This window comes from Lepidochelys kempii, chromosome 7 (assembly GCF_965140265.1).
Source record: "Lepidochelys kempii isolate rLepKem1 chromosome 7, rLepKem1.hap2, whole genome shotgun sequence".
Lineage (NCBI taxonomy): Eukaryota > Metazoa > Chordata > Testudines > Cheloniidae > Lepidochelys > Lepidochelys kempii.
The window spans coordinates 69,480,162-69,495,114 of record NC_133262.1 but is presented as its reverse complement, the minus strand read 5'-3'; the positions used below and the strand labels follow the sequence as shown (position 1 = coordinate 69,495,114).

At 43.2% G+C, this 14,953-nt stretch overlaps 1 protein-coding gene across 2 annotated transcripts in view; it reads right to left on the bottom strand.

The window, feature by feature from the left end:
* SH2D4B (SH2 domain containing 4B) overlaps nucleotides 1–14,953 on the bottom strand; it is a 106,538-nt gene that overhangs the window by 47,029 nt on the left and 44,556 nt on the right. For both annotated transcript variants that reach the window (XM_073353287.1, XM_073353288.1), the window contains one exon: nucleotides 14,158–14,305. In XM_073353287.1, coding sequence (XP_073209388.1) covers nucleotides 14,158–14,305 — 148 coding nt within the window. The remainder of the gene's footprint in view (nucleotides 1–14,157; nucleotides 14,306–14,953) is intronic.

Sequence of the window (14,953 nt, the reverse complement as noted above, 5' to 3'; positions counted from 1 at the left end):
GGGGAAGAAAGAGTCATTTGTGTTTTAGACATATATATATGGCTCTTTACCCTTTTCTTTATAGAACAATTATCTACATTCATTCCTCTCTATTACCTGATTTTAAAAATATTCAGATTCCAACACACAAAATGCCATCAAAGGATTGAATAATGGTTTGGCTAATGTCCTTTGCAGTTGTGTAAGATAAAGGAAATCTAAACTCTTATTTCAGGTCTTAAATTCACCACCGCCAGGGCTGGGCAGGAATTAATGCTCTTAATTCCAAAACTACATAGTATATTAGGCATGTGTCACGGAATCACCGGGCCAATTCTCTGGAACTACTCCATACAAAGCCAGTCAGGACTCTGGTGTAGCATGCCTCATCTCTCTGAGCATACTGTCTCCAGAGCAATAACCTTACACAACTTTGACCTTCCTGGGTCTGACCTCGGAGCATTCAGCATCCCCTTCCACACCATGTGCTTCCCGCAGCAAGTCTGCCCAGGTGGGACTACTGGAGAAGCCAGAGGGCCCTGCACCCCAACACCTCAGCCAGTAGTGACTCTCAACCAGCGTGTAAAACAGACGGGTTTATTAGTTGACTGGAACATAGCATAGAACAGAGCTTGCTATCACAGAAATCAGTGACTTTCAGCCAAGTCCATCTTGGGGACTCCTGGGCCAGACAGCCTAGACTCCCCCTCTTCCAGTCCCCTCCACAAGCAGACTGCCAAGCTAACAGCGATCCGACCTCCGACACCCCCCCACCCCGTTGCTCCTCCTCCTTCTCTTTGTCCTGCTTCCCAGGCAAAAGGTGTCACCTGATCGCGCCTCCCTCCTGGGTCTCAGGTTGCATAGGTGCGGACAGCTGGGCAACCTCACCTGCTCCAAGTGCCTCAGCAAAAAAATCACAGACCCAATTCCCACCACCAAAATATTGGTGCAGTACACTGGGAAATGGAGGTACACACAGTATTAATATAGGACCGTAAGACTCACATGCAACAAACATAAAAAGATGAATAAAACCCCACTTCGTCACAGCATGTCATAGGGATGCATGCCTCTGAGGCATCAGGTATGGACCCACAGTTGGGGAAAGCTTGCCAGACTTGGACACTAAGACACAAGTGGTCCAATCTCACTTCTTTTGAGAATGGGTAGAATACAGGTTAATAGCAATAAACCATTACAGGGCATGCATTTGATGCCTGCTTGGGCTGCATTATGAGACACTCAGTCTTTGGCTTCATGACTTCAGCCACCAATGCCCTGTTCAAGCAAAACACTGAAGCACATGCTTAATTTCAGCATATGACCAGCTGGATTCAATGGGATTATTCACCTGGTTAAACACACGATTAAGTGCTTTGTTGGATCAGAGCTCAACGGCATACTGTGAGAACTAATGCTCTTAGATTACGGCTCCTTAAATTAAAATATTCCTTAGAAGAATATAAAAATAATTTCTTGGATATATGCAGGGTATCTTTCCACTATGGAAAACAGTTCTTAGGAGAAGGATCACCAAGAACACTAGGCTAAAGTTTATGAACACCCTTTCCCTACCGTTTTGAGTATATTAATATTTTTCTTTTTTAAAAATAAGTTCCCTGGGCTACTTTGATCACTTCTCCAGTCCCAAGTGCTACGCTGCCCTTTCACCATCTGTGTGAGTCCCAGCTGCCAGTCACTTTCAACACACTTGGTGATAAAAACTAAATTTGGAATAAAGAATGCTTCCAATTGTGGGGTTTTTGTTTGGCTGTTTTTCCTCTGTCTCACTCCCCCACCCCACTTTTTAAAAATAGAAAATGGGTTAAAAGTGACAGAATGGACATTGGGCACCTTGTGCTTTGGAAAAGCAGTATAAAATGTGAGTCTCAACAACTCAAGAACCAAGCTCTGTAAGTAGGGATTGTAAGGGTATGTCTACACTGCATTGTACACCCGGATCTGTGGCACGTGGGCTTGTGGACTTGGTATTTCCAAGCCTACGCCTGAGCATCCACCCAACATTGTAAAACTTGATTTACTATTGCTGGACCCGGGTCTCATAGCCATGCTATTGCATCCATATTGCACTATGCAGACCTTCTGACCTGGGTCTAGCAGCTTGATCTGCACTCACACTGCAAAATGACAGGGCTTGGACCACAGTTTCAGTGGGACTCAGGTTCTGACCCACCACCCATGAGCAGGGCCCTAGGACCTGGGTTCTGAGTGCTTATTGATCTGGGTCAGACTGATTTACATGAGGACAGACAGAGAGGTTGTGCTCAAACTGGAGTCAGACCTGGGCTTTGCAGGCAGTATAAACATACCCTAACAGAGTCCTATTCTCTGTGGATTGTCACAGAGGGGACATGTAACCAGAGCAGAATGAACAACAGATTTTTTTAATTCAGTGGCAATTTTGAAGTAAAAAAAAATTCATTTCCAGGTTGAATAAAGTGTTTCGTTTCAGCAAAATCTAAACTTTTGGCTTCAATGTCTACCATTTTAATAGGTTGTGAATTTTAAAACAATATCGACATTTTGAAACAAAAGTTTGTCTCAGATAAAAAACTGAAATGTTTCATTTTGAAAATGTCTAAACGTTTAGATTCTTTCTGATCGTCTCCCTCAAAATGAACAACTCAGCACAACCGACAAGTTCACAAAATGATTTAGTGTTGCTGAATCTGCATTTTTCACTGAAAAAAAAGGTGGGCCGCACTAGCATATAAAATAGGCATATCCATAATCTGGAATGATGAGGCTGCTATCCTTGACTGAGCCACCAGAGGTGAGACATCCATGAGTGGAGCCTCCTAGGCACTCTTCATTTCGAATTTGTGTATTCAAAAAGGTCAGAGTTAAGAATTTCACAGCTGTTTCATCACCATTCAACTACTGGGATAGTCCCATAAAGCAGAAGCTATTACCACCATCACTAGTGTGAGGTTAAATCAGTTACCTGCCCAAGATGAGAATGTTTCCAAAAATTATGAGAGCCTAGAAACAAAAGGGTATAATGGAAATGTTTTTGTTACCTTAACAATAGAGGATATTAACTGTGTCCACTATAAATCTAAATATTTTTATTCTTATCACACCTTTCTCTCATAGGTTTCAGAGTAGCAGCCGTGTTAGTCTGTATTCGCAAAAAGGAAAGGAGTACTTGTGGCACCTTAGAGACAAACAAATTTATTTGAGCATAAGTAGCCCACGAAAGCTTATGCTCAAATAAATTTGTTAGTCTCTAAGGTGCCACAAGTACTCCTTTCCTTTCTCTCATAGTACTTTTCAGTGGGTGCTAGTCCTATTGTCCGCAATATATCGTTCACTTACTCTTAAGAAAAAGTGTTCTCCCATCAAAAGAATAGAGGAGCAATACCCTTTCTGCCACTGCAATGCACAGTATACATATATTTGTTCTAACTCCAAGAGCCCTCTTCTAAGCCAGGGTACTCATGGCAGGATTGATAATTGCTACTGGAGGCAATAGCTTGATTCTTCAATATTTGTTTCGCTGGATGTTAAGGGTTTGTTTTGAACTGGAATAATTTGCCTGCCTAAAGATATTTATGTCTCAAAAAACATCAAAATGGGGCTCGAGGCACTAAAAAAAAAGTGAGTTGATAAATGAATACTCACTGTGCAGTTCTTAGTGCATACAAGATTTTTGAAAAGCAAGGAAGGCTCTGAATGTGTAGTACATAGTTGTGTATGCACCACATACACTGCTTCTCTCCCTCCTCAGTGATACCTGTGACTGGCAATGCATGCATGCAGGTATTCTGCTAGACAGCCACATTTCATGAGGCTGCTTGTATGCTTCTGGTTTTCACTCTTGAGGTGAAATAAGCATAAGTATATATTGATTTATGTGAATTATCGAAACACTCAGTTGAGCCAGGAAATAATAAAAGAAAGAGCAGACCTTACAAGAAAATCTATAAGCAAACAAGGGACTAACAAATGTCCACAAACTTTGGAGCTTTAGTAACATCAAAGGCTAAGGGGTGTGCTAGAGTGGAAGCAAATAAAGAGATTGGATTTAATAATTGGATTCTTTTTCTAAGAATCCGGTTTCAGTTTGGTGTTTTTATCTATACACTTGGTAGAATTACAGTTTGGGTAAATACGTTGGGTCTACCTAAAAATTCACCCTGAATTTTCAGCTGGGTGGAGTACTGAACTACTGCATACTGTGGAAAACAGAGAAACAGTTTTCACTGTTCACCTTACAGGTGAAGTGATTCTTATATGTAATTTGAGTGGGTCAATGGTATTACCTGGAAAGATTTTATGTTTTATCTTTAAGAATATGAGGCACATAACCCTGTTTGCTCTAAATATGGTCATTGTCTTTGTAACAATGCCATCAGCAGCAATGAAGATAAGTCTTAAGTGCAATGCTGCATGGTAAGTAAATAATGTTAGAGAACAGTCATCATTTGTCACAGCTGTATCACAGCCAGAACCAGAGTTCTGAATACAGTAAAGAATCTTGAGTTCTCTAGGATCCACTGGTATAGATATATTGGACTTCCCTGGATAGCCTGCCTATATCTAAGAAGGGGGAGAATGGCAAGAAAAAAAAGCAAAAGCACCTACATACTCCATTTCACTCAGCCATTGACAAGTACTTCAACAGAGACATGGTTAGGTGTCTACAATCTGTGCTTTGGTTAATGCTTGTGTATTGGTAGGGGCCAGTAACCTAAACTACATTTTCCTGTTCAATATAAAGATATTGTGACACTTTTACCATGTAGGGAGTCGCCCTGTGTATGAAGAGTGGCATTCTTAGGAACGGTGTAACATTAACATTCACAAGTCTTTTCCAGAGTAACTTTGGTCTCTGACTAACAACCCTTCCTCCCTCTTATATTTTATCACATATATACATAGTGATACCTGGGCTGAATTGTGTCTTTTTGCGTTTTACAATTGTCCTCACTACAGATTCCTTTACAGAAGTAACAGAAAAACCATACAATAATACATACGGGCTTGCAGGGCCTCTTACTGAACATTCTGTCAGTAAGAAAAGAGCACAGTTTTCCCTGTCTCACTTCTCAGAGTAAGACAGGATTTAAGCCTCCCAACACCCACAGATTCCTGAAAAAGCTGACGGAGGCTCTATATTTTTATAATGGCTGCAGGAGCTGTGCTGTCATGTTGTCCCCAGCTTCCACTGACCTCCCTCTAGAAAATCCACCGAGGGGGAGTGGGAACTCATAGGAGTTAACAATCCAAGGTCAGTGGCATTAAATTTATTCCTGGAATACCCAGGGCCGGTGAGGGGAAATGAAAGGGTGGGGAGAGGCCATCCATGGTCCCCTCTCCGTAGCTAGCTCACTCAAGGCAGTCAGCAGGATCATGCAAGTCATGCGGTTGGTCCTCATCTTGCTGTGCCTTTCTGTGCACTCAGAATGCAACTCACGGAAGCATAAGGGTGCATTTGGCCCTGTATCTCTAATACTTCTTGTTTCCTTGTCCTTGCCACAAGGCTGGGTAACTAAATCCTTATTCTCAGTGCCCTACCTCACTATGTCTCTTCTCCAGCTCTTTATGCTGATGCTGGGGTCAAGACCAGCACAGATATTGTCATGCTGAGTGCCTATACAGGCAGCAGCTACAATCTCTGCACTACTTGTTATTTTTCAGAACACATTGTAGCCTTCCATCTCCTATCCTGTCAATAAGAAGGCAGAAGGAGCTTGGACGTCTGGTATTATTCATTGTATGAATGAATTATTTTTCCTGTTTGACTGCCTGAAGATACTCTGTGCTACAGGTTGTGTATTTTTAACGCCTCACTGCCACTGGGCATAAAATCATCCAAGGTCAGACTAAAGGATCTCTTCTGGCCTTACACTCTATGAATCGCAAGCATAGGTTGGCCTCTCTCTAAGTATTCACCTGGTCCTGTGAAGATGCACACACGCCATCAGTGCACCCCATTGTGTTATGGTGCAATTTGTGCAGGGCTTTTCTCCTCCAGTACCCCCGCAGGCCATCTGTCTTCATACACCATTCAGCCTTCCAGCTGAGAAACAGGCAGCCCAGATCCCTTCCAAGGTAACAAAATGCCCAACTGTACATCCAAATAAATATCTAAACCAAAAATTAGTCCACCCCTCTTGGACTGCATGAAGCCCTCTGCTTTTTAGCCCCTACTCCTGAGCCCTACAGAGCTTCTCGGATGCAGCTTTCTCCCAGCAGGTTTTCCCTACTGCCTCCCCTCCTTGGGAACTCTGGCAGCTTCCCTTAGGGATCTTCCTGCTACTTACAGGCCTTCTCTCAGCCCCCATGCCATAGCCAGCTGGCTCCTTCTGTGACTCTTCCAGCCTACCCTCCCCAGGCCCTTCCCAGAGAGACAACTCCCCTTGTTTGTCTCTTCTGGGTCTCCTCCTAGCCTGAGCTCTGTTTAAATAATCCTCCGTCTGATCTGCTGCAGCTGGCTTCAGACATTATAATTACATCTCCATCACACACAGCTGGAAGATAGCTGTCTGGCTAAAGGTAAGGCTGAGCATAGCTTGCCTTACAGGGCCTGCCAGCCTGTGACAGACCCTTATCACATAGTACCTGAGCCCCTCTCCATTATTAATGGATGTTATCCTATCTTCCCTGTGAAGCAGGGAAATATTATCCCTATTTTACAAATTGGGAACTGAGGCAACAGTGTAGATTTGCTAAGGTCACACACGAACCTGTGGCTGAGCCAGGAATTAAACCCCCACCTCAGGAGTCTGAGTCCAAGTTCACCACCCTGTCCTCATCCTTCCTATTAGGTTATAGTATTGCCAGAAGCAAGGGAGGGCACATTCTCCTTCAACTCAGGTGTGATGGACCAGTGAGAAGAATCTGCTCTAGGATTACCATATTTCAAGTTCCCAAACAAAGGACACTGCTGAGGGATGGTGGGGAAGGAGTTGGGTAGCTGGAAGGGAATGTGTGTACTGGGAAGGTGTATTTGGAGGGGGTACAGTTGGGAGAATCTGGAGGGGGTATTTGGAGGGAGTTGGAGGGGGTACCTGCAGCCTCACACTCAAGGTGGGGAGCAGTATCATGTTTCCTGTCACAGTGGCAGGACAGCTAGCGCAGGCCAGGGACACAGTGCCAGCCCATCAGTCAGTCCTCCCTGAAGGCCTCTCCCCCATCGCAGGGTGGGGAGTTGGGACTTGGCCCTGTCACCCCTCCTAGTCAGGCTCTGAGGCCCTGCAGCGGGCCACGCCAGGATGGGTGAGATCCAGCAGTCAGGGCCGCCCCTAGGGGGGTGTGGTGACCAGGACATAGGCTCCGAGTTTCTAATCTGCTGTGGGGGACTCCCCCTGGCTCTGCCCAGGATGCTCCCCTACTCCTCCCCTTCTTCCAAGGCTCCACCCCGCCCCTTCCCACCCCTGCTCCACCTCTCCCCCCCCCCTCCCCCAAGCACACTTCACCCGCCCTCCCTCCTCTCCCCTCCCCCCAGCATCTCCGGACACCCCAAAACATCTAATCTGTGGCAGGTACTGAGGGGGGGGCACACTGATTAGGGGGAGGGGGACGTTCTGGTAGGGGGGTTCCTCTTCGCCCCCTCCCCCCATCCACCTGCTGCTTGCCTCCACATTCGCCTCATCGCCCCGCTCACCCCGCCTTCCACCTTACCTCCCTGCTCACGGTGCCCCCCAGAGCGGATGGGTTGGCTTTGCCAGCAGTTGTGGATGCAGGGGAAGGACCAATCGGAATGTGGAGACGGCTTTTTCTGAGCTGCATCATCTGCTCCGCAAAAATCCCCAACATTTCCTCTTATTTGAAAAATCCACCCAACGGAGGGCAGAGGATCAAAAAAAAAAAAAAAAGGTCATGTCCAGGAAAACCCAGTGAGCTGTAGCTCACAAAAGCTAATGCTCGAAAAAATTTGTTAGTCTCTAAGGTGCCACAAGTCCTCCTTTTCATTTTGCAGATACAGACTAACACGGCTGCTACTCTGAAACTAATCTACACAGTTTGTAAGAGTGAGACCAACCAGCCTGGAACCTTGGAACAGCGGAGCTTCTGAATCTGGGCTGAGATTTGATTTGGCCTTAGTTATTCTGGATCACTTTACCAGTCCCTACACTTTTCTAAACATGCCAAAGTTATCTTTTTACTGAAAGTAGAGTACTGCCTTTTATATTTCCATGTAGACTCAGGAAAATCCCTCTTTGCAGTTCTGACAGGATTCTAACTCTAGATCTTTTAATACAGATGTGGATTAATTCATGTAGTGCTGGGACTGAATGAGTCACATCATTTGCGAAAGATTAGGAGCTCTCCATTTTTTATGGTCTATTTTGTGCTTTTGAAGCACTATGACTCACAGCTGGAGCAGGGTGAATTCTACAAAAAATGTGCCATGAATATGCATCCCAATTTTAAAAGCTTTTGCTTCAGCTGTGCCCTCGTTAATAATTCTTAGTCTGTAGCTTGTTTACGAGTAGTTCATAATGACTATTTAATATTCAAATTCAAAATTCAACATTTTGAGTGCACGTATAAGTCACATGGTATGTTTCTGTTCCCCTGTTGGAAATTGACTTCCCATAAATATTCTGCAGTATGGCTCCTGGTCAACAATCTGCTTATGTTAAAGCTGTAAAGCTATTCAACAAAACACTCTGAGGCCCACTGAAATCAACGAGCCTCAAGCACATACTTCAAATTAAGCATGTGCTTAAATGCGTTGCTGAATAGGAGCCTATTTGCTTAAAAATCATTCTTTTAGCAAAAATTCCTGCCAATAAAAGCGTTCACTTGAATTTTTATGGAAAGCAAACACAAAGAAGGTGTGTTCACACAATCTAAGCAAATTCCTTTAAAAATTCAAACAAAAATGTACAGACTTTTTGCAGTAGTCACTCCGCTCTCATTAATAATACTGTTCACATTGGAGATCATAGAGTCATAGAATCATAGAATATCAGGGTTGGAAGGGACCTCAGGAGGTCATCTAGTCCAACCCCCTGCTCAAAGCAGGACCAATCCCCAACTAAAACATCCCAGCCAGGGCTTTGTCAAGCCTGACCTTAAAAACTTCTAAGGAAGGAGATTCTACCACCTCCCTAGGCAACGCATTCCAGTGTTTCACCACCTTCCTAGTGAAAAAGTTTTTCCTAATAGCCAACCTAAACCTCCCCCACTGCAACTTGAGACCATTACTCCTTGTCCTGTCCTCTTCTACCACTGAGAATAGTCTAGAACCATCCTCTCTGGAAGCACCTCTCAAGTAGTTGAAAGCAGCTATCAAATCCCCCCTCATTCTTCTCTTCTGCAGACTAAACAATCCCAGTTCTCTCAGCCTCTCCTCATAAGTCATGTGTTCCAGACCCCTAATTATTTTTGTTGCCCTTCGCTGGACTCTTTCCAATTTATCCACATCCTTCTTGTAGTGTGGGGCCCAAAACTGGACACAGTACTCCAGATGAGGCCTCACCAATGCCGAATAGAGGGGGACGATCACGTCCCTCGATCTGCTCACTATGCCCCTACTTATACATCCCAAAATGCCATTGGCCTTCTTGGCAACAAGGGCACACATATGATTCTATGATACTATGATTCTATGTTAGAGTTGGGATAATAAACGGAGCGATGGTGTTCTCTAAATAAATGGATTCAGTTCTCAGATAAATGGAACTGGTCAAACAGTGTTTGATTAACATAGTACTCAGTAAATTTTGCTGTTTTCCATCAAATAATCTATTCCACGAATATATTTTTGTAGTATTCAATCCCACTTATAGGGATTAAACAATTTTTCCAGTGGTATTTTACAAGCCCTTTGTTTGCAACTTTGCAACAAGCACAGATCACTATAGAGACTGGAACATACTACTACTCATGAATGCTTTGAGAATCTATTACATGGATTTTAACGTGGTTAGAAAAAAAGTTAGGCCATGTATAGATAGATACTCATCTCCCAGACTAACTCCACTTCTTCTCAGTCTCATACTATTATTAGCCATTACAAGCACACTGAAATATGGACTTCTTGGTTCACTCTTTTCCACTAATCTTATTCACATTATTCCATTAATACACTATTCTGCTAATACAAGTATAGAAGGGTATAAGTGTATCAACTCACAACTATCTCTCCAAGACATTCCTATCATATGTCCATCATGTGAAATCTAAATGTATAATGACATTTACAATGTCATTTTTTTACAGTGGCAATTACTCAAGATATTCCACACTAGATATTTAGTTATTAAAAAGCACTAAAAATATGTATTTCAATTAACTATAGCAAAGTGACATTACAGAAGTTCTAAGGGCTTTTATTGTTATTTGGCATAATCAAGTGAACTGAAGTGAACAGAAACTAAAATTAGCAACCCTTAGTCTATGCCTATTGCTTTGGCAATAAACAGCTGAGAAATAATGTGATGATGAGAGATGAATCCTCATTCCTTTCTAAATTCCATCTACTAAATAAATTAGTGGTGTCATCAATATCATTGCTACATTTGCCCTCCACAACAGATGCACTAGCGCTGCTGCTCCTCTTCAGCTGTGACCCCTGCTGCTGCTGAGTGCAGGGGGCTGACTTCAAGAAGATAAGACAGGATGGAACCTGGCCTAGCTCCTAATGCGTAATGCGGCTTCAACAGCAGGTGCAGAATGGCAAAGATGCTAATGCTGCATCTGACAGTGCCTCCTTTGCGTAGGCATGTGCTTATTTATTTATTTAGTATTTAGGACAGAGGCCAAACACAGTTATTGCAAGCCTAACAATACTGTAAACTTTTGCCACAATGTTGCAATGGGGAGCCTAAAGCCTGAACAGAAAGAACCATCTCAAAAGTGGAGAGAGGCATTCAGGAACAAATTTTGAATTTGAAGGGATGGTGGCATTACACTCCTTTAGATTTCCTTAGACCTACTTTCACGTATGCATTCTAAATGCTTCTGTTAGTTACTTTTCTTGCTACGCTCCCCTCTTCCAGCCCTCCCCATGTGAGTTACACTAACTTAGACCTGTTTAGACTCAGTGGACCTGACTTTCCTATCAACAACAGAAGGAGCAACCTCATTGACTTTAACGGACTTACACCAGCATGAAACTGGTGTGTGAGGTAAATCAAGCCCAGTGGGACAAACTTAGAAGTGAAGTGAGAGGTATGGGTGTAAGATACTCATTAGCATGTGGCTGTGATGCTAAGTAAGTTGAAGAGAGTCTATGGAGGACTAGAGGGCATCCAAGTTTGTGAGCATACAGTTTCAGGATAAGAGAAGACAGTGCAAGTTACACTAATTTAGACTCCCTCTAAAGACTTGCCTGTGCTACAAAAATAAGCTCTTGCAGACAATGTGCATCAGAAAATGATGCAATCAAAGCAGTGTTGATTGGCCACAATTTAAGTGCAGACTAGGAAAACCTGTGTTCAGAACCATTTTGGAAACCCTGGCTGGAACCTGCTTCCTTTTTTACCCTGTTCCTCAATTTTCCCTCTTCTCCTACCATAGTCCCTATACTGCAGCATTCATTCATTTTATTATTTTAAAAACAGAACAAATTCAACACAGTAAAATTTGTAGTATTTTGTTTTGTTGCCAATTTCTATATGCAATATTTTTCTTTTGACACTAGTCTGTAAATTTCCCCTGTTTCTGTATTCACCATCTGAGTGGGCTGCTGAAATACCAACCTCTAGGCCAGACTGTCATAGGGTTGCCAAGCATCTGGTTTTCGAACAGAACCCCCAGTTGAAAAGGGACCCTGGCGACTCCACTCAGCCCCATTGACCAGGCCACTAAACGTATGGTTGGCCACAGCACCAGCAGGGCAGGCAGACTCCGTGCAGCTCCCGGGAAGTGGCAGGCATATCCAGCTGACTACTAGGGGGAGAGATGGCTGGAGGGGTGGCCAGGGTGGCTCCGCATGCTGCCCCAGGCACCACCACAAGCCCTGGCTCCACAGCTCCCATTGGCCAGAAACCACAGTCAATCAGAGCTGCAGGGGTGGTGGTGCCTGCCGACGGGGGTGAGGCATGCAGAGTCCCCAGGCTGCCCTTCCACATAGGAGCCAGAGGGATATTTTTCCGCTTCCTGGGAGCTGCCTGAGGTCAGTGTCGCCTGAAGCCCACACCCCAAGACCCCTTCAGTGTCCCAACCCCCTCCCCCAGCTCAGAACCCCCTCCCGCACCCAAACTCCCTCCCAGAGCCCGCAACCCAACCCTCTGCCCCAGCCCTGAGCCCCCTCCCACACTCTGAACCTCTGGGTCCCAGCCTGGAGCCCCCTCCTGCACCCAAACCCCCTAATACCTTGCCTCACCCCAGAGCCTGCATCCCCAGCTGGAACCCTCACACCCTCCTGTACCCCCAACCCCCTGCCCCAGCCCAGTGAAAATGAGCAAGTGAGCGAGGGTGGGGGACAGCAAGCAAGGAAGGGAGGGGAGATGGAGTGGGGGCGGGGCCTTGGAGAAGGGGCGGGGCAAGAGTGTTTGCTTTTCTGCAGTTAGAAAGTTGGCAACCCTAGACTGTCAGTTGGTGTAAACTGAAATAGTCCTGTTCATTCAAAAGTGAAATGCTCTCTCCCCTGCTCCTCACCAAATCCCTTAGAGACCTGGAGTACAAAAGGATATCTTTTACCTTTTCAAATGAACAGAATCCTGGATTTAAATAATTTAACAGGGAATTTTTTTTTATTGAAAATTTAATCTATAGAGTATTTATTCTGTCAAAATAGATGGCAGCCAGCTACCATATTGGATAATGCCAGCAGTGTATCTTAAATATAAAATTAATTTTCTACCTAAAAACTTAGTCTCTCATGAATGGCAGGAAACAGGACTTTGGTAATCAGTCTTCAAGAACTCCTGCAGTGAATGAATAAAACTACAAACAAAAAAACAAAAAAATGCACCACATATTTTGAGGTATTTTTTACTGTTATTGGTTTTCCTTTACTCTTAACATATATAAATTAGCAATACTACAGCATACTACCTCTGTAGCTTTACTTTCCCTACTTCATGAGTTACTTAATTATCTCAGACAACACTTAGCTTTGACCCAGATAAAGGTCACTTTCAGTGCTTACTTTATTTATCTTTATTATACACAATTAGCTCAATGTCGCTGTTTGAGTTCAAACCTTCTAAATATTTCTTCCTCTTTTTGTGTTGAGTAATCAAATCAATGTAGGTGAGCGGGTATAAAGTACATTCTTCCCTCAATACAAATGTGTAATTCTTCTCATTAACGGAAAGGTCACACATTTAAAGGGGAACAGTATATCTCAGAGTTATTACTATATAATAGAGACAGCTAACCATATTTTATTCCCTGTAACCTGTTAAGACCGCCCTTATACAAAACTACTGGGAACCTTATATACAGTACGTACAGTCACATATAGGTTGTGTCCTCTACATGGCTATAGCTGAACACAAGCTACTCTTGTGTTTCTAAATTTTTGTCAGTCACACTGATGATATTTATAAAAGATTTCAGTGTCTAGGAACCAAGCTGAAAAATGTTGATATTATAGCAACGTCATAAAGATCTATTCTAGTATTTAAAACAATCCTTTGAAGTCAATGGAAATTTGCCAGAGTAAGGACATCAGGGTTTTGCCCTACTAGCTGGTACGAAATTCTTAAAATAGCCATATTAGAATAAATACCCAGACAACAACAACTTTTGTCTATTCAAAGCTGAATCCTCTAGTATAAGATGTTCAAATACAGATGGCCAGAATTTTTTTTCCATCAGACATTACAAAAAATTCAAATTGTTTTCTATGGTGCTATCTGCAGGAGGTAGCTTCCACTGCAGAAAATGAATGATGATGCAACCTTTTGCAGAAAGAAACATGAAATTGGCAAAGTGACTGAAATTTGCAACGTAAGGACAAATTGGCTGCTTGCAGCAAAATTGTGTGCAATTTTGTACTGCGCAAGGTAGAAAAATCACTAATGCATTTTTTTACTTGAGGCATTTTGGAAAGCTAGATGTAGAATCTACCTCTTAAAAGACAAGTCTGTCTAGAAAGAAATGCTTCTTTCCGTGGTTGTTTAAAGAGCAGCTTCCCCTCTCACATTACTGTTTCTTGTGGGTTCTATGGTTCCAAGTGGTACTTTACACATGCTTAGCTAAGATTTGTGCATATTTCATATTCATTCATCGATTAAGTTTACTCACACTGTTCTTTCCACTCCTCATCCTCATGTTCATTATGTTGGCTGTGCTGTTGAGCTTGCTTGAGGCTCAAGTACAACTCTTTTGCTCTAAGTTCCTCCTGCTGTCGTATCTGTTCTTCACCTCTTTGCCTCTCTTCTTCCTCTCTTTTCTTAAAAAAAAAGGAAAAGGAAAAAAAATCATTAGAGAGTAAGTATAGTCCTGTCATTAGTTCAATTTCCTCTTCCTTCATACACTTCCTGTGTGACCTTTGGCAAATCATTTAGTCTCTTTGTGACTCACTTCCCCAACTATATAATGGGGATAACAACATTTCTTACCTACCAGGGGTTATTGAGAGAATAAATACATGAAAAATTGTGAGTGCCCTCATACTACAGTAATGGGGAACACAGAAGCAGCTACGATAGCTAGATCTTCTGATGTTTATACTGAACGCTTGCTGTGTCATGTGACACCTCTACCAATGACACGCTACAAGTTGTATATCTGCAAGCTGTGCTATTGTTTCCATACCATGTGCATCCCCACTGGTGACACAGCTTTAATCCCAAAGATAAGTTATTTGTTCTATTGTAGGATCAGCAGAATTCATTAAACCTGCTATAATCCCTTCACTTATTTTCTTGGTTTCAGATCCTGAACAAAATACAGTACCAGTATGGCATGACTGTCAAAGAGACCATATTTTCTAGTCTCCGGTTTCCTGATGGCACTCCCCTCTCCATTGTGCAGAGCAAGCTTTGATACAGAAGAGAATTGATCCCACAGACTTCAATACAATTGCTCACTCATACAA